The sequence below is a fragment of the Mercenaria mercenaria genome, chromosome 6 (assembly GCF_021730395.1).
Source record: "Mercenaria mercenaria strain notata chromosome 6, MADL_Memer_1, whole genome shotgun sequence".
NCBI lineage: Eukaryota > Metazoa > Mollusca > Bivalvia > Venerida > Veneridae > Mercenaria > Mercenaria mercenaria.
The window spans coordinates 10,009,202-10,033,165 of NC_069366.1; the positions used below are offsets into that span (position 1 = coordinate 10,009,202).

Consider the following 23,964-nt stretch of genomic DNA (forward strand, 5'->3'; position numbering starts at 1 on the left):
TCTGCACTATTAATTTATAACAATACGCGGTAAATACGAGCTCGGAGGGGTCACCACCTAAAAAATTGTCGTGCTTTTACTGAAATTTTTGTTTGTTTTATAAATAAATGATCTTTTTGGGAACTGGGTCAATATTTTATCATAACGGTTAAAGTAGTGTACCCTGTCGAATCGTATATTAAAAAAACCTATTTTATAGAAGACCTGAATAATCGACTTTTCCAATAATGTTTGTATCATTTTCTACTTATAAATCGAATCGTTCTTAAAAATTGCGCTATACAGCAAAAATGTCCAATATTCAACTTACACGAAAACACAATTTAAATGATTTTGAAATCAATACTAATGACGTTAAAATTTGTCCGTCCTCATAAATAAATTTTGGTTGGTTTTGTCCCAAAAAATTTTTTTACTTAAAAATTAAAAATCCGAAATTTTAATAATTTAATACAAACCAACAGATTTTTGAAAAATTTGGGCCCGGGCTAAGGCAAAAACCAGAATTTCGTTAACATGATATATGCTACAGAGCATTCGAAGAATTCACTTACTGGAAAAAGAAAAAATAAACAACCAAAAATTTTCATTCATAATAACGTACAAACGATGGTGTTTTTTTAAGATTTCAACCAAATCCCCTGATAACCAGCCTGAATTTTTTTCTATACACATACTACTCCAATGATAAAATTCCCCCGAGAGTGTTTATACAGAATGATGACTTCCAAAAAATTTTTGAACCTTTTAAAATGACCTTGTATTGGATTCGGCTAAATATTGGCATATACTTAAAAGTTTTAAAATTTTTCAAAATATGATGACTAATCTTATATTAGTTAGCTTCTCCACCCAAAAAAAAAGTGACACTATATAATGGGAAAACCCAAATGCAAACATTCTATCTATTGTTATTTTCAATGTCCGCTATTTTAAATGTATGTTAATGCACCTGCCCCTAAAATAAATACGACAGTCTAACAAATCTATTGAATTAATGACAACCAAAAAAATATCATGGAAAGCTGCCACATATAATTTTAAATTTTTTTTTATTCATGTATTCAATTTTTTCTCTTTTTGTTTTAAAAAATTTAGAATTTTTCAATTTATTTCCTTTAGTTTTTAAAATTTTGAATGGTTAAAAAAAAATTTTTGGGGGGCCCAAAATTTTAAATTTAACAAGTTTTCCGTGATTTTATTTGACTTGGTAAAATAAATCTATAAAAAATAATAGAAACCGGTTTTGTATGGAAAAAAACAAAATAACTATTTTTTTTCACCCTAAAAATTTACGACATCACGATTTGACCCCCTTTTTTTTCGAAAAAATTCGTAACAAAGTGTTTCGGAAACGTAAAATCGTTTCAAATTTAAAGTCGGAAAATTGAGCTTCAAAGAAACAGAATTTCCCCCCAAATTCCAAAAGTAGTAGTGCAACAATTAAAAATCCCCGAACACCCCAACAAAAACAAACTGCCCCAATAATACTGTTTAAAAAACGTTTTTTAAATTTTTTTCTAATTACCACCGATGTTTTTTTTTTTTTTTTTTTTTGTAAAAGTTTTTCGAGCATTTGCCTAAAAAAACTTGGCGAGTTCACAAATTTATCACAACATGCCCCACTCTATTTCAAAGATGCCAACAAAGTAACGGGACTCTTTTTAACTGGATGACAACTTACTGATTTCATGAAAAAAAAAATGAGCACACAAAATTTAGTTTAAAAATTACATGAAAATTAAGCGAAAACAATGTGCATTCATAAATTAAAGTAGCGATATATATTTCGTCGGGGTTTTATTAAATTTAAAATATTTTGTTTTCCCCCATAAGAAAAATTATTCCCCTATACTTGACAAACTATGCTGAAAAGAATTTAATGATAAAATTTCAGATAATGTTGCGAAAACCATTATCAAAGGAAGGGGCCCAAATTACCACCCCGACTTATATTATCCTGTTTATCAACAGCAATTCAACACTTTATTTTTTTGGATTAAATATTGTGGATCTTAAATTTTCGATTCTATGGGTGCACGGTTCCGTGCAGTTTTTTGAAGATCTTCCGAAAAACCAAACGGAAAAAGTAAGTACATCTAAATCTAATATTTAAAACCCTGAATTTTTTAGTGTTTTTTTTATGTATCGAAAAAAAGTTAAATACCCCCAACCGATCCCCCGTTAAAAGGTGCTTGCCTGCGTTTTTAGCCCACAGATTCTCCCGGTTCCCTTAAAAAATTTTCGCAAAGTGGGGGTCTATTAATATTTTGGAGAAAACCCCCCACTTAAATATCTTACAGTTGCGCCCTTTTATAAATATTTCCCTTACAATCTTTGTGGTTTCCATAACCCCTCCGATTACTATCCCTTGCAAAACTAAAATATTTTGACGGTCCCATAAAGGGGGGTTAAAAGTAAAAAAACTCCAAAAATTTGCTATTTAAAAAACGGGAAAGTAAATGACACAACGTGCACTGCTTATGAAAATTTCGTATGATGTTACTATTTATTTGCGAGCACCTTACAGTAATAAAAAGGAAATGCCCCCTGTGAATCTGTGTATTGAAAATACTACTGCCTGTCGGAAACAAGAAACTATTTCCAGTTATGAATACAAAAATTTTGTTTGGGTTTGAATCTGTAAAATTTTTAGAAATAGGGTGCCACCCCTTTTTAAAAATTTTTCAGTTTTAAAACAATAAACAATTCATAATCGGGGCCTAATGTTTAAAAGGAAACATTAACTGGTATAACTATTTTTGACGTAATACTGGGATTCCAAACTGCAAATTAATTTCGACCCTTCAAATTTTTCGAAATCAAAACAAAAATACCCCTTTTGTCTGATGCCGAAAATTTTTGGAAATCCGCCTCTATTCGCCTTTATTTCCTTCCCCTTATAATATCTCGAAGGCTGGGTCGCCTCTACCTTTCAGGGTGCTCGCTCGACCCCGTGGAAGGTTTCAATTTTAAATCGATCTGAAAACCAGCCCAAACCCCCTTTTTTCAATGCGAAAATTGCACGGCTCTGATTTAAAATAACGCTCGGGTTCCCCGACGAAAAGGCTTACATTAAACTTTATGTTTAGACAAAGGGAAATAGAAAACGGATTTCTTTACAAAAGAATAGTTTTTAGCTAACCACCTAGCAAGAGATAGTTAAATTTTGGGGAAAAAATAAAAGTAATTATTTTTTAGGCAAAATAATTTTTTTTTATTTTTTTTGGGGGGGGGGGGGGGGGGTTGGGGGGAAAAGGGGGGGGTTGTGATAAGGTAAGGGGGGGACCCGGTTGGGTACCAACTTTTACATTTTCAATAAAAATTCATGGAAAAAAGAAAGAAATTAATGAAATTCTACAAAAGGTAATTTTTTTATGTCAAGTATGGGTTTTTTTTTACAAAAAGGGCAAAAATCTTAATTTTCAAAAAAATCCAAATGAAATTGTGTGTACACAAAAACATTATGGTGTCTAAATTCTGTTTAAGTTTCATATTTCAGGTCAATATATCAAAAGTTTTGATCAAAATTGCCATATTTTTTATACCCTATATGTTAACACTACAAACTTTTAAGGGCCCTAAACCCTTTGGGGTTACTTTGGGGAATTTGCTGAACTTGACGGGCCGCAAAATTTGTGGGAACTGTACAGAAGTTTTAAATAAAAATTCCCAACCCTTTCCTAATAGGCTCCGGACGGACGGACGGGGGAAAGCGGACAGAAGGGCGGTACGGACACCCAAACTTATCCCCCCGACTTTCGTCGGGGATAACAAATGTCCACATATGAACACGTTTGGGAGAGTTTTTTTTTTAAAATGATGCTAAAAACCAAGTATTATAAAAATCCATCAATTGGTTCATGACATTTGTTTGTTTTTGTTTTTTGTTGGGTTTAACGCGCATGACACAAATTTTAGTAATTTTTTCGCTTTCCCCCTTTGATGGGGGGAAAACCTAGGTCCACTCCAGCTTTATTCATATGGGAAGGCACCCGGGGTTTAAAAAAACCCACCTTCCCCTATCCCCCGGACGATTCCTACAGAAAAATTCAACACCCCTAGTTGGGTGAACCCACTCGGTGAGGGGGGAAATGATTCAAAAATCAAAAAAAACCCCCTTTCCCCCTTGGCCCCCAAGGCCCCCTTAGTTCATGAAAAAGTTTTAAAGTATCTATTTTTTAATGTAGTTGACACTAAAAAAAGGGCCCAAACCCCCACTTTTATCAAAATTTAAATGGATGGAAAAATGCAAACAAAGGTTAAAACGAATTTTGTTCTGCCCCGTTTGATTTACTTTTGAAAAACAGCTTTTTTTGACGAATTTTACAGGTATATAATAAAAAGAAACCTTCCCTTTACAAGGGTCTGAATAACCCGGAAAACAGCTTTTAAAATTTGAATAAAGCAATGAGTAGAAGTCCTCCCAAAAAACCCTGGGTCAATACTTTGTGAACTTTTTGCCCGTAAAAAACACAGTGGTCATATACAAATAATTTTCTATGGTAAAAAAACAGTGGGAAAATTTAGACAGGTATTTACGCCCGTAAAAAAATGCCCTGGATTTTATGTAGATACTTTACTTCTGGTAAAATAAACAGTGGATCATAATTTATGACAGGTACTTTACTGCCTGTAAAAAAAACAGAATTAAAAGTTCATTTTGCTTTACATGTGCTGCATAACATAGTTAAAAAGTAAAGCAACTGATATATTAGAAACAAATGGATTTTACTGTACAGTATAAATTTTCTTATCTTTGCTCATTTTTGCTCAAACTTTTAGCATATACTAGTATCTGAATATATGAGATGCAGGTAAATTTGGATTTTCTTTTGTTGTTAAATTTAGCATTTCTGGTAACTCCATTGAGAGAATGACCTTTTTCAAAATCATCATAAATCTTGAAAGAAATGCTGCTTGTTCAACAACATAACCATGAAAATTCTTCCCTTCCGACAAAAACTAACTCCTCACAATACAGATTTAAAAGTTCACTTTACTATCTGCTATGGCAGCAATGTTCAAGCCAATTAACAGTGCTCATATGTGTGAAAACACATTAACAAATATGTGCACTAGATGTCCTTCAAATAAATTACCTGCATGAAAACCAACTGAGTGTACATACCTGAAAATCAACAAGGACATTCCTTCTTGAAAATAATCAAGAACCACATCAATAGCTCAATGGTAGAGTGTCTACTTTGAATGCAGGAGATAATGGGTTTGATCATTGGAAGGGTCACACCAAAGACATGAAAATGGTACTGGTAGCTCCCTGGTTTGGCACTCAGTATTGATAGGGTTGTACAAAGATGTAAAATAAGCACAGGTAATGAGTATCTGTAACAAGATACCTAGTTTGTTGCACAAGAGCTTTGAAGCTAATGTCGTTTGTTGATTATATGTGCTATTAAACAAAGCTTACCTTTAAATGTGGCCTTTAAAAAGTAACACTGAAATTAACATGCTCGTTTCTACCTGAGAATCAACTAGTAAATCAACCAGATGATAAACTGAGAGTACCTCCTGTAGAATCAATTAGTAAATCAACCTGACAATGAAATGAATGTATCTATGGTAACCCTTAACTAGTAAATCAACCTGACAGTAAACTGACTAGTAAATCATACTGACAATAAACTGAGAGAACCTACCTAAGAATCAACTTGTAAATCAACCTGATCATAAACTGAGAGAACCTACCTGAGAATCAACTTGTAAATCAACCTTACAAACAAGAGGGCCAAGATGGCCCTAGGTCGCTCACCTAAGAAACACACCATAACAGTGTAAAACATGTTTGACCTAGTGATTTCATGGAAACAAATATTCTGACCAATTTTCATTAAGATTGGACCAAAAATTGGTCTCTTGAGATTAAACAAGCATTTTCTTAGATATGACTTAGTGACCTAGTTTTTGACCCTAGATGACCCATGTTCAAATTCAACCTAGATTTTATCAAGGCAATCATTCTGACCAAAATTCATGAAAATCAATTGAAAAATACAGCCTCTATCACATACACAAGTTTTTTCTTTGATTTGACCAAGTGACCTAGTTTCTGACCCCAGATGACCCATATTCAAAGTCGACCCAGATTTCATTAAGGCAATCATCCTGACCAAATTTCATAAAAATCAATTGAAAAATACAGTCTCTATCGCATACACAAGATTTTTCTTTAATTTGACCTAGTGACCTAGTTTTTGACCCTAGATGACCCATGTTCAAACTCGATCTAGATTTTATCAAGGCAATCATTCTGACCAAATTTAATAAAGATCAATTGAAAAATACAGCCTCTATCGCATACACAAGGTTTTTCTTTAATTTGACCTAGTGACCTAGTTTTTGACCCCAGATGACCCATATTCAAATTCGACGTAGATTTCATCAAGGCAAACATCCTGACCAAATTTCATAAAAATCAACTGAAAAACACAGCCTCTATCGCATACACAAGTTTTTTCTTTTATTTGACCTAGTGATCTAGTTTTTGATCTCAGATAAACCATATTCAAACTCGACCTAGATTTCATCAAAGCAATCACTCTGACCAAATTTCATGAAGATCAATTGAAAAATACAGCCTCTATTGCATACACAATGTTTTTCTTCGATTTGACCTAGTGACCTAGTTTTTGACCCTAGATGACCCATTTTCAAACTCTGCCTAGATTTTATCAATATAATCATTCTGACTAAATTTCATGAAGATCAGTTGAAAAATACAGCCTCTTTCGAATACACAAGGTTTTTCTTTGATTTGACCTAGTGACCTAGTTTTTGACCCCAGATGACCCATTTTTGAACTCGGCCTAGATTCCATCAAGGTAATCATTCTGACCAAAATTCATGAAGATCAATTGAAAAATACAGCCTCTATCGCATACACAAGGTTTTTCCTTGATTTGACCTAGTGACCTAGTTTTTGACCCCAGATGACCCATTTTCATACTCTATCTAGATTTTATCAAGGTAATCATTCTGACCAAATTTCATGAAGATCAGTTGAAAAATACAGCCTCTATCGCATACACAAGGTTTTTCCTTGATTTGACCTAGTGACCTAGTTTTTGACCCCAGATGACCCATTTTCGAACTCGGCCTAGATTTCATCAAGGTAATCATTCTGACCAAATTTCATGAAGATCAGTTGAAAAATACAGCCTGTATCGCATACACAAGCTAAATGTTGACGGACGACAGACAGACGACAGACGGACGACAGACAGATGACAGAAGACGGACGCCGGACATCGAGTGATCAGAAAAACTCACCTGAGCATTGCTCAGGTGAGCTAAAAACTGAGAGAACCTACCTAAGAATCAACTTGTAAATCAACCTGATGATAAACTGAGAGAACCTACCCGAGAATCAACTTGTAAATCAACCTGATAAACAAGAGGACCATGATGGTCCTGAATCGCTCACCTATCCCCACATGACCCAGTGTTGAACTGAGTATGACGTCGTTATTTCTATTATTTGACATAGTGACCTAGTTTTTGAGCACATGTGACCTAGATATCATCAAGATAAAAAATTCTGACCAATTTTCATGAAGATCCATTGAAAAATATGACCTCTAGAGAGGTGACAAGGTTTTTCTATTATTTGACCTAATGACCTAGTTTTAGAAGGCACATTACCCACTTTTAAACCTGACCTAGATATCATCAAGGTGAACATTCTCACCAATTTTCATGAAGATCTTGTGAAAAATATGGCCTCTAGAGAGGTCACAAGGTTTTTCTATTTTTCGACCTACTGACCTAGTTTTTGACCACACATGACCCAGTTACGAACCTGACCTAGATATCATCAAGCTGAACATTCTCACCAATTTTCATGAAGATCCATTGAGAAATATGGCCTCTAGAGAGGTCACAAGGTTTTTCTATTTTTAGACCTACTGACCTAGTTTTTGACCCCACGTGACCCAGTTTCGAACTTGACCTAGATATCATCAAGGTGAACATTCTGACCAATATTCATGAAGATCTCATGAAAAATATGGCCTCTAGAGAGGTCACAAGGTTTTTCTATTTTTAGACCTACTGACCTAGTTTTTAACCCCAGATGACCCATTTTCGAACTCGGCCTAGATTTCATCAAGGTAATCATTCTGACCAAATTTCATGAAGATCAGTTGAAAAATACAGCCTGTATCGCATACACAAGCTAAATGTTGACGGACGACAGACAGACGACAGACGGACGACAGACAGATGACAGAAGACGGACGCCGGACATCGAGTGATCAGAAAAACTCACCTGAGCATTGCTCAGGTGAGCTAAAAACTGAGAGAACCTACCTAAGAATCAACTTGTAAATCAACCTGATGATAAACTGAGAGAACCTACCCGAGAATCAACTTGTAAATCAACCTGATAAACAAGAGGACCATGATGGTCCTGAATCGCTCACCTATCCCCACATGACCCAGTGTTGAACTGAGTATGACGTCGTTATTTCTATTATTTGACATAGTGACCTAGTTTTTGAGCACATGTGACCTAGATATCATCAAGATAAAAAATTCTGACCAATTTTCATGAAGATCCATTGAAAAATATGACCTCTAGAGAGGTGACAAGGTTTTTCTATTATTTGACCTAATGACCTAGTTTTAGAAGGCACATTACCCACTTTTAAACCTGACCTAGATATCATCAAGGTGAACATTCTCACCAATTTTCATGAAGATCTCATGAAAAATATGGCCTCTAGAGAGGTCACAAGGTTTTTCTATTTTTCGACCTACTGACCTAGTTTTTGACCGCACATGACCCAGTTACGAACCTGACCTAGATATCATCAAGGTAAACATTCTGACCAATTTTCATGAAGATCCATTGAGAAATATGGCCTCTAGAGAGGTCACAAGGTTTTTCTATTTTTAGACCTACTGACCTAGTTTTTGACCCCACGTGACCCAGTTTCGAACTTGACCTAGATATCATCAAGGTGAACGTTCTGACCAATTTCCATGAAGATCCATTGAGAAATATGGCCTCTAGAGAGGTCACAAGGTTTTTCTATTTTTAGACCTACTGACCTAGTTTTTGATCCCACGTGACCCAGTTTCGAACTTGACCTATATATCATCGAGGTGAACATTCTCACCAATATTCATGAAGATCTCATGAAAAATATGGCCTCTAGAGAGGTCACAAGGTTTTACTATTTTTAGATCTACTGACCTAGCTTTTAACCCCACGTGACCCAGTTTCGAACTTGACCTAGATATCATCAAGGTGAAAATTCTGACCAATATTCATGAAGATCTCATGAAAAATATGGCCTCTAGAGAGGTCACAAGGTTTTTCTATTTTTAGACCTACTGACCTAGTTTTTGACCCCACGTGACCCAGTTTCGAACTTGACCTAGATATCATCAAGGTGAACATTCTGACCAATTTTCATGAAGATCTCATGAAAAATATAGCCTCTAGAGAGGTCACAAGGTTTTTCTATTTTTAGATCTACTGACCTAGTTTTTGACCGCACTTGACCCAGTTTCGAACTTGACCTAGATATCATCAAGATGAACATTCTGACCAAATTTCATAAAGATCCCATGAAAAATATGACCTCTAGAGATGTCACAAGCAAAAGTTTACGGACGCACGCATGCACGGACGACGGACGACAGACACCGCGCGATCACAAAAGCTCACCTTGTCATTTCGTGACAGGTGAGCTAAAAACTGAGAGAACCTACCTAAGTATCAACTTGTAAATCAACCTGATAAAAAACTGAGAGAACCTACCTGAGAATAAACTAGTAAATCAACCTTATAAGAAACTTATTTCGTGACAGGTGAGCTAAAAACTGAGAGAACCTACCAAACAATCAATTTGTAAATCAACCTGATGATAAACTGAGAGAACCTACCTGAGAATTAACTAGAACATCAAAATTATGATGAATTGAGAGTACCTACCTAAGAATCAACTTGGGGGCCTCCGTGGCCAAGTGGTTAAGGTCTCTGACTTCCAAATCACTTGTCACTCATCGATGTGGGTTCGAGCCTCACTCGGGGCGTTGAATTCTTCAAGTGAGGAAGCCATCCAGCTGGCTTGTGGAAGGTCGGTGGTTCTACCCAGGTGCCTGCTCGTGATGAAATAATGCACGGAGGGGCACCCCGGGTCTTCCTCCACCATCAAAGCTGGAAAGTCGCCATATGACCTATAATTGTGTCGGTGCGACGTTAAATCCAACAAAAATAAATAAATAAGAATAAACTTGTAAATCAACCTGATGATAAACTGAGAGAACCTACCTGAGAATCAACTTGTAAATCAACCTGACAAAAAACTGAGAGAACCTACCTAAGAATCAACTTGTAAATCAACCTGATGATAAACTGAGAGAACCTTCCTAAGAATCAACTTGTAATTCAACCTGATGATAAACTGGAAGTATCTACCTTAGAATCAAATAATACATTAACATGACAATGAACTGAGAATACCTACCTGAGAATCAACTAGTAAATCAACCTAATGATGAATTGGGAGTACCTACCTGAGAATCAAATTCTGCTGTCTCCAGTTCTTTATCACTGCTTGATCCCAACTGAAATGTGATCAAAATCAAAGTTATACAACAAGCAAATTCGATGAATTGGTATCCCCCGCCGAAAGGGTTTGTGGTGAGGAATGGCAAAAAAATATATCCGGCAAAAAGTTAAGGCTGTTAATAAGAAGCAAATAATTTCATTAGTCAAAATCAATTTAACAGAAAACAAATGTTTAATTAAAGAGTACATAATAAATGTATGATACTTTGATCCTGACTAAAGAATTTATTTTGAATGGGATATGCTTACTGTAATAAGCTTGGCTTTTAAAATTAAATGCAGTTAATTGAAATATGAGCTTGAAGTTTAACTGGAACGAAATATTGTCTTTGAGTGGTTTGGCACCAGGTGTTGTTGTTTAACATGTACATTTAAAACAAGAGGGCCATGATGGCCCTATATCGCTCACCTGTTATCATTGCACTTGAGGACAAGAAGGTCCTCAGAAAAAATATCTAAGTCCAAGGGCCAGGAACAACAAAGGAAAGAAATTTAACCAAAAAGAAAAAAAAAATTCTTACAAGGTACAGATATGTCAAAATACACCTAAAAATTGGAGGTACCATCCATGTTGTACCACAGAAAAGTGGTCTCGGTTTTTCCCTACGGCCAATAATAAAAAAGTTACTAAAAAAAAGCTATTTATAGTAAAGTAAAAAGGAAGTAATTAAAAGGAAAATTGTTGTAAGTGAACAAAAGAAGGATCTGCCAAATAAATCTGTTGACATAAATGAAATTTTAGATCAGTATCTTCATTAGGTACAGAGATATGCCCATTTTAATTTGAAATAAAGGGAGGTAATTTGACATAAAATCAGTCCATAGTTATCTACCCTGATTGGCTCAGTCCAACTAATGACAATAATGAAATTTCAAATAAGTCCTATAAGTACTTACTGATATAAATCCATTTTGACTACAATCAGGGGAGATAATCAGATATAAAATAACTCTGGAACCTACCATTGGATCTGATTTGTCATGGAATCCAAGATTTATTGTCTCTATATGGCTGCAAAAGCCAAAATAGCCAATTTTTGACCTTTCAGGGGCCATAACTCTGCAACCCATGATGGAATCTGGACAATTCAACAAAGGAACCAAGATCTTGTGGTGATACAAGTTGTGTGCAAGTTTGGTTAAATCAAATCATAAATAAAGTTGCTATTGTGCAGACAAGGTCAAAATAGCTTATTCTGGCCCTTTTAGGGGCCATAACTCTGGAACCCATTATGGGATCTGGCCGGTTCAATAAAGGAACTGAGATCTTATGGCAACACAAGTTTTGTGCAAGTTTGATTAAATTCAAATCATAAATGAAGCTGCTATTGTGCAGACAAGGTCAAAATAGCTAATTCTGGCCCTTTCAGCGGCCATAACTCTGGAACCCATAAAGGAATCTAGCCAGTTCAAGAAAGGAACCAAGATCTTATAGTGATACAAGTTGTGTGCAAGTTTGGTTAAAATCAAATCATAAATGAAGCTGCTATTGTGCAGACAAGGTCAAAATAGCTAATTCTGGCCCTTTCAGGGGCCATAACTCTGGAACCCATAATGGAATCTGGCCAGTTCAAGAAAGGAACCAAGATCTTATGGTGATACAAGTTGTGTGCCAGTTTGGTAAAAATCAAATCATAAATAAAGTTGCTATTGTGCAGACAAGGTCAAAATAGCTGATTTTGGCCCTTTCAGGGGCCATAACTCTGGAACCCATAATGGGATCTGGCCAGTTCAAGAAAGGAACCGAGATCTTATGGTGATACAAGTTGTGTGCAAGTTTGGTTTAAACAAAATCATAAATGAAACCACTATCGTGCAGACAAGAAATTGTTGACGGACGGACGGACGGACGGACGGACGGACACACGACGGACGAAGGGTGATCACAAAAGCTCACCCTGTCACTATGTGACAGGTGAGCTAAAAACAGATGTCCTTATGAGAACACTGGTAAGATATCTTGAATATGACTGAGGGCAAGGCTTGTGCAGTCACAACTTAACATGTTGAAGGTTTGAACATTTAAAAAAAAAAAAAAAAGGAATGGAAATATATATATGTATATATATTTATTTTTTAAGGGTGTGGGAGTCCAGGGGAACGGGAGAGGAAACAAAATTTCACATATTGATTATAAATATTGATGGAAAATTAAAAATGAAAAACAAGAGGGTCATGATGACCCTGGATCGCTCACCAGAGTAATATGAGCTACATGTTTCAAATGTCAAACTGATGATTTTTAGAAACTTTTTGGAAGATTTTCCGATGTACAATCAAGTAACCCCTGGGGCGGGGCCAATTTTACCCCGGGGGTCATGATTTGAACAAAGTTTGTAGAAGTCTACTAGGAAATGTTACATATCAAATATCTAAGATCTAGGCCTTCTGGTTCATTTTTAGCAAATTTATGAAGATTTCCCTATGTACAATCAAGTAACCCCTGGGGCTGGGTCAATTTGACCCTGGGGGGTCAAGATTTGAACCAATTTTGTAGAGGTCCACTAGGCAATGCTACATGTCAAATATCTAAGCTCTAGGCCTTCTGGTTTATTTTTAGAAAATTTTGAAGATTTTCCGATGTACAATCAAGTAACCCCTGGGGCGGGGCCAATTTTACCCCGGGGGTCATGATTTGAACAAATTTTGTAGAGGTCCACTAGGCAATGCAACATGTGAAATATCTAAGCTCTAGGCCTTCTGGTTTATTTTAAGAAAATTTTTAATGATTTTCCTAAGTAAAATCAAGTGACCCCTGGGGCGGGGTCAATTTTGACCCCAGGGGTCATGATTTGAACAAATTTTGTAGAGGTCCACTAGGCAATGCTTCCTGTGAAATATCTAAGCTCTATGCCTTCTGGTTTATTTTTAGAAAATTTTGAAGATTTTTCTATGTACAATGAAGTAACCCCATGGGGCGGGGTCATTTTGATCCTGGGGTTCAAGATTTGAACAAATTTTGTAGAAGTCTATTAGGCAATGCTACATGTCAAATACCTAAGATCTAGGCCTTCTGGTTTATTTTTAGAAAATTTTTGAAGATTTTCCTATGTAAAATCAAGTGACCCCTGAAGCGGGGTCAATTTTGACCCCGGGGGGTCATGATTTGAACAAATTTTGTAGAGGTCCACTAGGCAATGCTACATGTGAAATATCTAAGCTCTAGGCCTTCTGGTTTATTTTTAGAAAAATTTTGAAGATTTTCCTATGTAAAATCAAGTGACCCCTGGGGCAGGGTCAATTTTGACCCTGGGGTCATGATTTGAATAAATTTTGTAGAGGTCTACTAGGTAATGCTACACGTGAAATATCTAAGCTCTAGGCCTTCTGGTTTATTTTTAGAAAATTTTTGAAGATTTTCCTATGTAAAATCAAGTGACCCATGGGGCGGGGTCAATTTTGACCCCGGGGTCATGATTTGAACAACTTTAGTAGAGGTCCACTAGGCAATGCTACAATTCAAATATCTAAGCTCTAGGGCTTCTGGTTTTTGAGAAGAAGATTTTTAAAGATTTTCCTATGTAAAATCAAGTGACCCCTGGGGCGGGGTCAACAATGACTCCGGGGTCACCCCGGGTGACCAAGGCAAGTGGGCGACCAGGTGTGGGTGAGCAACTTCACATGTTTATAATAAATGTTCACAGAAAAGAATGAAAGAAATTTAATGAAATTCTGCCAAATGGCAAGTTTGTTATGTACAAATATGTGGTTTTTTACACAATTAAAGGGCAATAACTCTGCAGTTACAAAAGAAATCCATACGAAATTGTGTATGCACAACCACATTATAGTGCTCTAAATTCTGTTAAAGTTTCATAGTTCAAGGTCAAATATATCAAAAGTTATGATGCAGAAATTGCCATATTTATAGTACCCTATATAGTTAACACTAGAAACTTCTAAGGGCCATAACTCTGGTGTTACTTGGGCAATCTGACTGAAACTTGACGGGCCGCAAGAACTCATAGTGGTGAACACGTATATGAAGTTTTAAATAAATACCCCCAACCATTTCCTAGGTATGGCTCCGGACGGACGGAAGGACGGACGGACGGAAAGACGGACGGACGGACGGACAACGCCAAAACTATATCCCTCCGACTTTCGTCCGGGGATAATAATCCACAGAAGCTAGCCATATAGGCCTGCATATTTGTAGTACTGTAAATACTTGAACAAAAGCCTTTGGAAAATATATAGAGGGTATTTCTTTGTTTCAATGTCACATTGAAATATCTTTCACAAGTGTACACCAGATGCAATATTTTCACCAGTGGCGTATCTGGTAGTGAAAATGTTAGAAATGGTGTTCATGAGTAAAAGAAATTTCGATCTTACATACAAAACAAACAAATATTTTTTTTTTTATAAATTTAACAGTTTTATAGTTTCTTACCAGTGAAAAATAAATTTGATATTTTCACTGTAAAAATACCAGAAACATCTCACTCTTATATTTCGATAATTCACTGAAAAACATATAATAAAATCTTAATCAGCTATAGCCCACCAGTTACTGAGTGACTACAGCAAGTGACCAACTGCTGTTTCTGCTTCTTAAACACATACATACCAACTTTCCTAATTATATCAAGTTACACAAATTTTTAACTGGCTTCACTGTAAATTACAAAAGGCTTCACCTATCCTGATTTAAAATTTACAATTCATTAATAGAAAATAATAACTGCTTATCTACAGAGATCCAGTCATTTGGTATAACCATCGACCTTCCACAGGCCAGCTGGACAGCTTCCTCGAATGAAGAATTCAACGCCCCGAGTGAGGCCCGAACCCACTTGTGTTCACCATGTAGATTTATCAGTGAATTTATTCTTTTCTTACAGTATTATTCAAATGTCTTACTTACACTCAAGCTTGGTATAATCCCTTTCCAAGACAAAGCTACTTTAAATGCCTTCTTTACTTTCCACATCTAAAACAAAATTCAAACAAAGAACAATTACTACTGAAACAGACAACAAGAAATCCATTTCTATTATCATTTGTGATGACTGAAGTTTTAAATTCAATCTTTCTTGAAAATGAATAATATCAAATTCTCAATGATTACTTTTCGAAATGGAAATAACTGATTTTACAAACAGGAATTATTCAGAAAATAAAATTCATGTGAAAATACTGCCTGCAATGAAGAAAAAAAACTTTTCATAAACAAATCTATAACAGCGCCTATTTCAGTGTGTTTACTAACAGATAAAATTATATAAAATATTTGGTTATTTTAATTTACACAGGGTTATCATTAGGTTCTTTTAACTGCTTTAACTCATTTTGGTCATTTATGTAGGCAGTATGACCAAAAATGTTGTTTATTTAGGTTTTAAGTTTGAAGGTGAATGTCACATGAGGGTCAAGGTCATTTATATATAGGTCAGTTTGTAGGTCTTGCCACAAGGATTGTTGAGTTAGAGTATGAACTAATTGGGTCATTAATGTGGGCTGTAGGTGAAACTGGTTAAATAAAATGTTGTTTTTTAAGGTTTGAGTTTGAAGGTGATGGTCATATGAATGTAAAGGTCATATATATTTGGTTAGTTCGTAGGTCTTAATTGCTTACAGGTTTAATGAGTGTGAGTATGAACTAATTCAGATCGTTAATGTGGGCTGTAGGCGAAATGTTAAAATCTGGTTCATACAGACAGACAATCGTACAGACAGACAAATGGACGGACAGTTCAATATATGCCCCAGGCATTAAAAAAAAACATTCTGGTCAAATTTTATGAAGATCCGACAGTTAGAAAATATGACCTGGTGACCTAATTTTTGACCCTAAATAATCTAGTTTTAAATCTGGTCTAGACTTCACCAAGACAATCAGTCTTACTAAGTTTCATGACGATCACATAGAAAATGTGGGCTCTATAATGTTAAAAATGTTTCTCTATATTTTGACCTAGTATTTCATCTAAGGTGACCCAGTTCCAGTCTTGACCTAAACTTTATTACGTTAAACATACTGAACAGTTGTACAGTAAAACCTGTCTTAAGCAGCCAGTCAAGGGAGTGGGAAAAAGTGGCTGCTTACAGCAGGTGGCTGCTTAATGCAGGTAATTTATAGAATGAATGACAATTTTGGGAAATGAGACTCTGGCTGCTTAAGACAGGTTGGCTGCTTAATAGATGTGACCGCTAAAACAGGTTTTACTGTAAATACATACAGCAGGTAAGCAATCTGGCCTCTAATGTGTTAACCAGATTTTCCTATTATTTGACCTAGTGACCTACTTTTTCATCCTACGTGACCAAGTATCAAACTTGTCTGAGACTGTACTGAGGCAAACATACCTCAATAATTGTGCTTATTCCTGCAGGTATCAACACTAATAAACTTGTATCTTCGTCCATTAGGTAAAAAAAGATAACAGCCTGTGAGACACATCTCCAAACCACAGCTCGTGTTGATAAACCAACCATTGTGTCCCGGTTCTTCCAATAACTTATATCATTCTTAAACGCTAGAAAGTCAAACAGCAACTGAAAAATAAAACAACAAAAAGTATCTAAATACTGTAAGTAGTCTATTCATCTTACTTGCAAAACTTTTCATACATACCAGAAGACATATGATATTTTCTGTTGTTTCACACTCTTTACTTCCTGGGTATACCTTTGAAGAAAATAAGCTTTAGCATAGGGCAGGCCAGATCATAAGATTCTAACAAGAGCTGTAAGCAAGACAGCGCACTCCACTATTCGGCGATTTGACAGTAAAATGAATTTATGTCTCAATAAGAGACCTCTACTTTAAAAGGAAGATACACCAAGATATAAAAAGACCCTACTACTCAGAGGGGTTAAAGGTCAAGTATGGAAGGGGAACTGACATTCTTTATTTTGATGGAATTAAATCATATCAGAAAAAAACAGTCCAAGAAACTACATGCACATAAAGTATAAAGACTTTGCTAAACTTAAATTATATTTCTATTTATTTTTTATATATATTTATTTCATTTTATTTTAATTATTTATTTATTTATTTCATTTGTTATTATAGCAGATGATGATGATAAAGATACATTTTAAGTTTCATGTCATTATCTTATATTGTACTAAAGTTATATCCAGAAAGCGAAGATTGCAAAAAAACTTTAAGTATGAAAGGGGCATAATTCTGTCAAAAATACAATATGAGTTATGGGGATTGTAACCACAAATGCACATGATGATTATAAAGAAATATTTTTAATTTCAAGTCATTATCTTTCAAAGTACCAAAGATATGTCAATAAACGAAGCTTTCAAAAAAATTTAACATGAATATAATACCAAGTATAACAACTTGGTGACATTGACCTTGGGTATAATGGGCCCAGCCCCTAAACATACTTTGTTTGTATGCTGTATAATGTTTATGCGAAATTACAGTAAGATATAAGCAATAGTAACAAAGATATGACAGAAAAACAAAGGTTGCCGAATAACTTTAACCTTAAAAACAACAGCTGTCACAGGAGACAGCGTGCCCGACTATTTTGATGCTGGATAGTAAAACTGGGCACATCTGAGGAAACTGAAGCTGTCACTGGAGTGTTTAATGACTCCAATGGTGGATGAAGATATTGCACAATAGCTTGAGTCTGTGTCAAAAATACTAAGTAATAAGAGAGGTAAAGATACAGTGTATCAAAACACTATATAAGTATAATTCTAAGCAAAAAGGGGGCACAATTCATAAAATATTGGTGCAAGAGTTATACACCTTGTGTCATATGATGTGGGTGATGATGTGGAACAACTGCGTCAAGTTTGAATCAAATGAATTTCGTAATAACTGAGATATAGTGAAAATGCATCAAAATTAACCTTAAATTCTAAGTAAAAGGGGGCATAATTCATGAAAAATTGGTGCCAGAGTTATGCGCCTTGTGTCATAATTATGATGTGGGTGATAAAGTGGAACAACTATTTTAAGTTTGAATCAAATCCATTTAGTAATAACTGAGATAGAGTGAAAGTGTATCAAAACTTTAACCTGAAATTCTAAGTAAAAAGGGGGGAAAGTTCTTTAGAATATTGGTACCAGAGTTATGGGCCATGTGTCATATGATGAGGGAGATGATGTGGAACAACTACTTTCAGTTTGAATCTAATCCATTAAGAATAACTGAGATAGAGTGAAAGTGCATCAAAACTTTAACCTGAAATTCTAAGTAAAAAGGGGGGATAATTCATGAAATATTGGCATGAGAGTTACGGCCCTTGTGCCATATGATGTGGGCGATGATAAGGAATAACTATTTTAAGTTTAAAGCAAATCCATTGTGTAATTACAGAGATAAGGAGAAAAAAGAGAAAGTGTAAAAAAAACTTTAACCAAGGTTTGGACAAGCAAAGACGCCTCCGCTGACGACGGGGTGAGTAGGATAGCTGTCCATATACTTTGTATAGTCGAGCTAATAACCTAAGTATAGCAAATTGGTGATCTTGACCTTATGTATAATGGGCCCAGTCCCTGCACATACTTTGTTTGTATGCTGGACAATGTTTATGTGAAGTTACAGTAAGATATAAGCAACAGTAACTTACAAAGATATGACAGAAAAACAAAGGTTGCCGAAAAACTTTAACCTTAAAAATAACCTAAGTATAACACCTTGGTGACCTTGACCTTGGGTATAATGGGCCCAGCCCCTGCACATACTTTGTTTGCATGCTGAACAATTTTAATGCGAAGTGACAGTAAGATATGGGCAATAGTAACAAAGAGAAACAAAGGTTGCCGAAAATTTTTATCCAAGAATGCTCACGCCGACGCCGGGGCGAGTATATTAGCACCCCTATTCTATGAATAGTGGAGCTAACAAAAACTCTTATCAATATCTCTTTTACATATAAGAGTGCCACTGACATTACCGCGTTATGTAAAGATGGTACCTAAAGTTTTCTTTTTAACAACAACACTAAATCAAGTGCGAACTGAAGTGCATATCCTTGATGCAAGATACTATCTTAGCTTTGGGCGACTTTTATTTAGTCAAAGGAAAAAAAATCACACATCTGAAAATGGTCCCTATATTGTGTAAGGATGCCTGAGAAGATGCTTGAAATATAATAAATCATACCAATATTCCATTGTATTAAAAATATAGTGTATTGGTCTTTTTGAAATAAAAAAGAAATAATGTAAAAATATGGATTCACCTTTAAATTCTGCATATTTTCAAGTCATGGTTATTTTTCAAAGAGAGATTTACGCATAAATATCGTGCATTGAACATCAATCAATGAATAATGAAAGATTGGCTTTCAGTGGTGTGGAACAAAATTTATGCATGACTGAAACTCAGGCATACAGTCAGACAGATGGGAATCAAAATGGACAAACAGAGGTTCAGACAAGGGTAAATCTAAGCGCTGTCTGATCATGGTCTCCACTGTTTGCTATTCAGTCTAATTAGTCTGTAAATTTTCAATGAACACCCCTTTGATAAAGAAGTGGTAGCGCCTAAATTGAATGATGGACCAGTCCATTTTAGAAATTTAGCAGGGTAAAATCTGGATATAAATCTGGTATAATAATAATAACAAGAGGGCCATGAAGGCCCTGTATCGCTCACCTGACCTACTGACCTAAAGATCATCAAGATTAACATTCTGACCAAGTTTCATTAAGATATGGTCATAAATGTGGCCTCTAAAGTGTTAACTAGCTATTCCTTTGATTTGACCCCATGACCTAGTTTTTGACCCGACATGACCCAGATTCGAACTTGACCTAAAGATCATCAAGTTTAACATTCTGACTAAGTTTCATGAAGATACAGTCATAAATGTGGCCTCTACAGTGTTAACAAGCTTTTCCTTTGATATGACCTGGTGACCTAGTTTTTGACCCCACTTAACCCAGATTTGAACTTGAGCTATAGATCATCAAGATTAACATTTTGACCAAGTTTCATTAAGATATGGTCACAAATGTGGCCTCTACAGTGTAAACTAACTTTTCCTTTGATTTGACCTTGTGACCTAGTTTTTGATCATACATGACCCAGATTCAAACTGAACCTTAAGATCATCAATATTAACATTCTGACCAAGTTTCATGAAGATAAGTCTTAAATGCGGCCTCTACAGTGTTAACAAGCTTTTCCTTTGATCTGACCTGGTGACCTAAATTTTGACCCCAGATTACCCAATATCGAATTCGTCCTAGATTTTATTAAGGGTAACATTTTGACCAAGTTTCATTAAGATTGGGCCAAAAATGTGACCTCTAGAGTGTTAACAAGCTTTTCCTTTGATTTTACCTGGTGACCTAGTTTTTGACCCTAGATGACCCAATATCAAACTCGTCCAAGATTTTATTGAGGGTAACATTCTGACCAAGTTTCATTAAGATTGGGCCAAAATTGTGACCTCTAGAGTGTTAACAAGCTTTTCCTTTGATTTTACCTGGTGACCTAGTTTTTGATCCCAGATGACCCAATATCGAACTCGTCCAAGATTTTATTGAGAGTAACATTCTGACCAAGTTTCATTAAGATTGGGCCAAAACAGTCAAATTGTTGACGACGGACGGACGGACGGACGACGGACACAGGGCGATCACTAAAGCTCACCTTTGAGCACTTCGTGCTCAGGTGAGCTAAAAATAAAGGCTAACATGGAAAAGCATGCGTTGTCCCTAAAGTGTAACCTCATCAATTCCCCATCACTGAGGTCAATACAGTAAACCCTTCCAGTATAAGATGTCTGTACTTACATGAAATGCGGCAACAGCAAACGTCAGCATCAAAAATACAAAGTTTGTGTCAGAAAAAATCCCCTTTATTTCGTCTGTATCTTTTTCTGTAAAACCTGAAATAAATCACAAGTAATTCAAATAAAATGTTCATACTCAACTGACAAATAGCTGACCAGTTAATTCAGACAAACATTCTTGTCTTGTTGTTTGAATATAATAACTGTGAAGAGAAAGAAAGACATCTGTGTAGATTTTTTCACTGACTTAAATGCTATCAAGCTATCCTCAAAGATATCATGTGCAAGTTGTTTTTAATCTAATCTGCAGAAAGGATTGCTTCCTTTCAAGTATATTTCCAAGTAAATATGACATAAATGAAGAATTAACTTCACAGTAAAAGAGTTAATGAACAATTAAGTACTTTTCTAATACATTTGTCTCGCAAAACTCCAAATACAAACTTTGTAAAACCCCAAATACAAACCTAACAAAACTCTAAATACAAACTTGGCAAAACTCCAGATACAAACCTGGCAAAACTCCAGATACAAACCTGACAAAACTCTACATACAAACTTGGCAAAACTCCAGATACAAACCTTACAAACTTGGCAAAACTCCAGATACAAACTTGGCAAAACTCCAGATACAAACTTGGCAAAACTCCAGAAACAGACTTGGCTAAACTTCAGATAAAAACCTGGCAAAACTCCAGATATAAATCTGACAAAACTCTACATACAAACTTGGCAAAACTCCAGATACAAACTTGGCAAAACTCCAGATACAAACTTGGCAAAACTCCAGAAACAGACTTGGCTAAACTTCAGATAAAAACCTGGCAAAACTCCAGATATAAATCTGACAAAACTCTAAATACAAACTTGGCAAAACTCCAGATACAAACTTGGCAAAACTCCAGATACAAACCTGGCAAAACTCCAGAAACAGACTTGGCTAAACTTCAGATAAAAACCTGGCAAAACTCCAGATACAAATTTGGCAAAACTCCAGATACAAACCTTACCAACTTGGCAAAACTCCAGATACAAACTTGGCAAAACTCCAGAAACAGACTTGGCTAGACTTCAGATAAAAACCTGGCAAAACTCCAGATATAAATCTGACAAAACTCTACATACAAACTTGGCAAAACTCCAGATACAAACTTGGCAAAACTCCAGATACAAACCTGGCAAAACTCCAGATACAAACCTGACAAAACTCTACATACAAACTTGGCAAAACTCCAGATACAAACTTCGCAAAACTCCACATTCAAACCTAGCAAAACTTCAAACACAAACCTGTCAAAACGGCATTTTCCCATAATTTTGATGTACTAGTTGATTCTCCGTTTTCAAGGGCAGATAATTCTTTTTCAATACCGGTGACCTATGATTTATTTTGCATATTTTTGTTTTTTTAGATGACTGTCCTTCAATATCCAAACCTGGCAAAACTCCACATTCAAACTTGGCAAAACTTCAAACACCAACCTGGCAAAACTCCAGATACAAACCTGGCAAATCTCCAGGTAAAAACCTGGTGGCCATGTGTTTTAACGAATCAAAATAATTTGAACAATCTTGGTAGAGGGTCACACAAGGACCATTTGTGTAAAATTATTCTAAAATAGGACAAGCAGTTTCGTACAAGAAGATTTTTAAAGTTTCCACTTAGTATATACATATAGGGAAAAGTGACCACGTCCTGTGGAGGCCATGTTTTTTGACGAATCGGTACAATTTGAACAATCTTGGCAGAGGGTCACACAAGGACCATTTGTGTAAAATTATTCTACAACCAGGTCATTAGTTTCACACAAGAAGATTTTTAAAGTTTCCTCTATATACATGTACATACATATAGGGAAAAATGACCATGCCCTCTGGCGGCCATGTTTTTTGACGAATCAATATAATTTGAACAATCTTGGTAGAGGGTAGCATAAGGACTATTTGTGTGAAATTATTTCAAAATTGGACCATCCATTTAGGAGGAGATGTCATTTGAAGTTTTTTTCTATTTTTAGGTCTTGCCGCCCCTATGTGCAACCAAGCGGAACCGTTTGAACAACTTTGGTAGAGGACCACCCAAGGAACATCATGGCCAAGTTTCATCAAAATCCATTCAGTGGTTTTGGAGGAGATGTCGTTTAAACACAAATGTTGATGACCAACTACTTGACGCACGTACGCACGACGGACACAGCGTGATCACAATACCTCACCATGAGCACTTCATGCTCAGGTAAGCTAAAAACAAACCTAGCAAAACCTTAGAAACTTGTTTCAGAAATTTGTGTTATAAACTTGAAGTACATGTATACAGGCCATTTACAGGTGAGTGTTTTAATTAGTTCATGGGATATTTATAGTTTTGCCAGTTTGTGTTTTGCCAAGTTTGTATATATAATATAATGACATATACCTTAAGTTTATAACACAAATTTCTGAAACAAGTTTCTAAGGTTTTCTTTTGAATTTTATAGTAGCTGGTGTCCAGCATGATAAGGGCTAAGTGTGATTTATGTATTCCCATTAGGTAATTTGGTATTCTTTGGAAGTAAACATACCTTAACGTGCACATAGCTTTCCGTAAAAACCAGAGAATGCCGAAATAGCATATAGATAATACGTTATTTGTC

General features: G+C 35.6%; 1 protein-coding gene across 1 annotated transcript in view; it reads right to left on the bottom strand.

The window, feature by feature from the left end:
- LOC123549702 (lipid scramblase CLPTM1L-like) overlaps nt 1–23,964 on the bottom strand; it is an 83,939-nt gene that overhangs the window by 31,936 nt on the left and 28,039 nt on the right. Inside the window, exons 8-14 of the mRNA XM_053546622.1 lie at nt 21,333–21,427; nt 16,913–17,101; nt 15,471–15,536; nt 10,546–10,596; nt 10,301–10,324; nt 9,913–9,923; nt 5,103–5,131 (exon numbers count right to left, since the gene is read on the bottom strand). Coding sequence (XP_053402597.1) covers nt 5,103–5,131; nt 9,913–9,923; nt 10,301–10,324; nt 10,546–10,596; nt 15,471–15,536; nt 16,913–17,101; nt 21,333–21,427 — 465 coding nt within the window. The remainder of the gene's footprint in view (nt 1–5,102; nt 5,132–9,912; nt 9,924–10,300; nt 10,325–10,545; nt 10,597–15,470; nt 15,537–16,912; nt 17,102–21,332; nt 21,428–23,964) is intronic.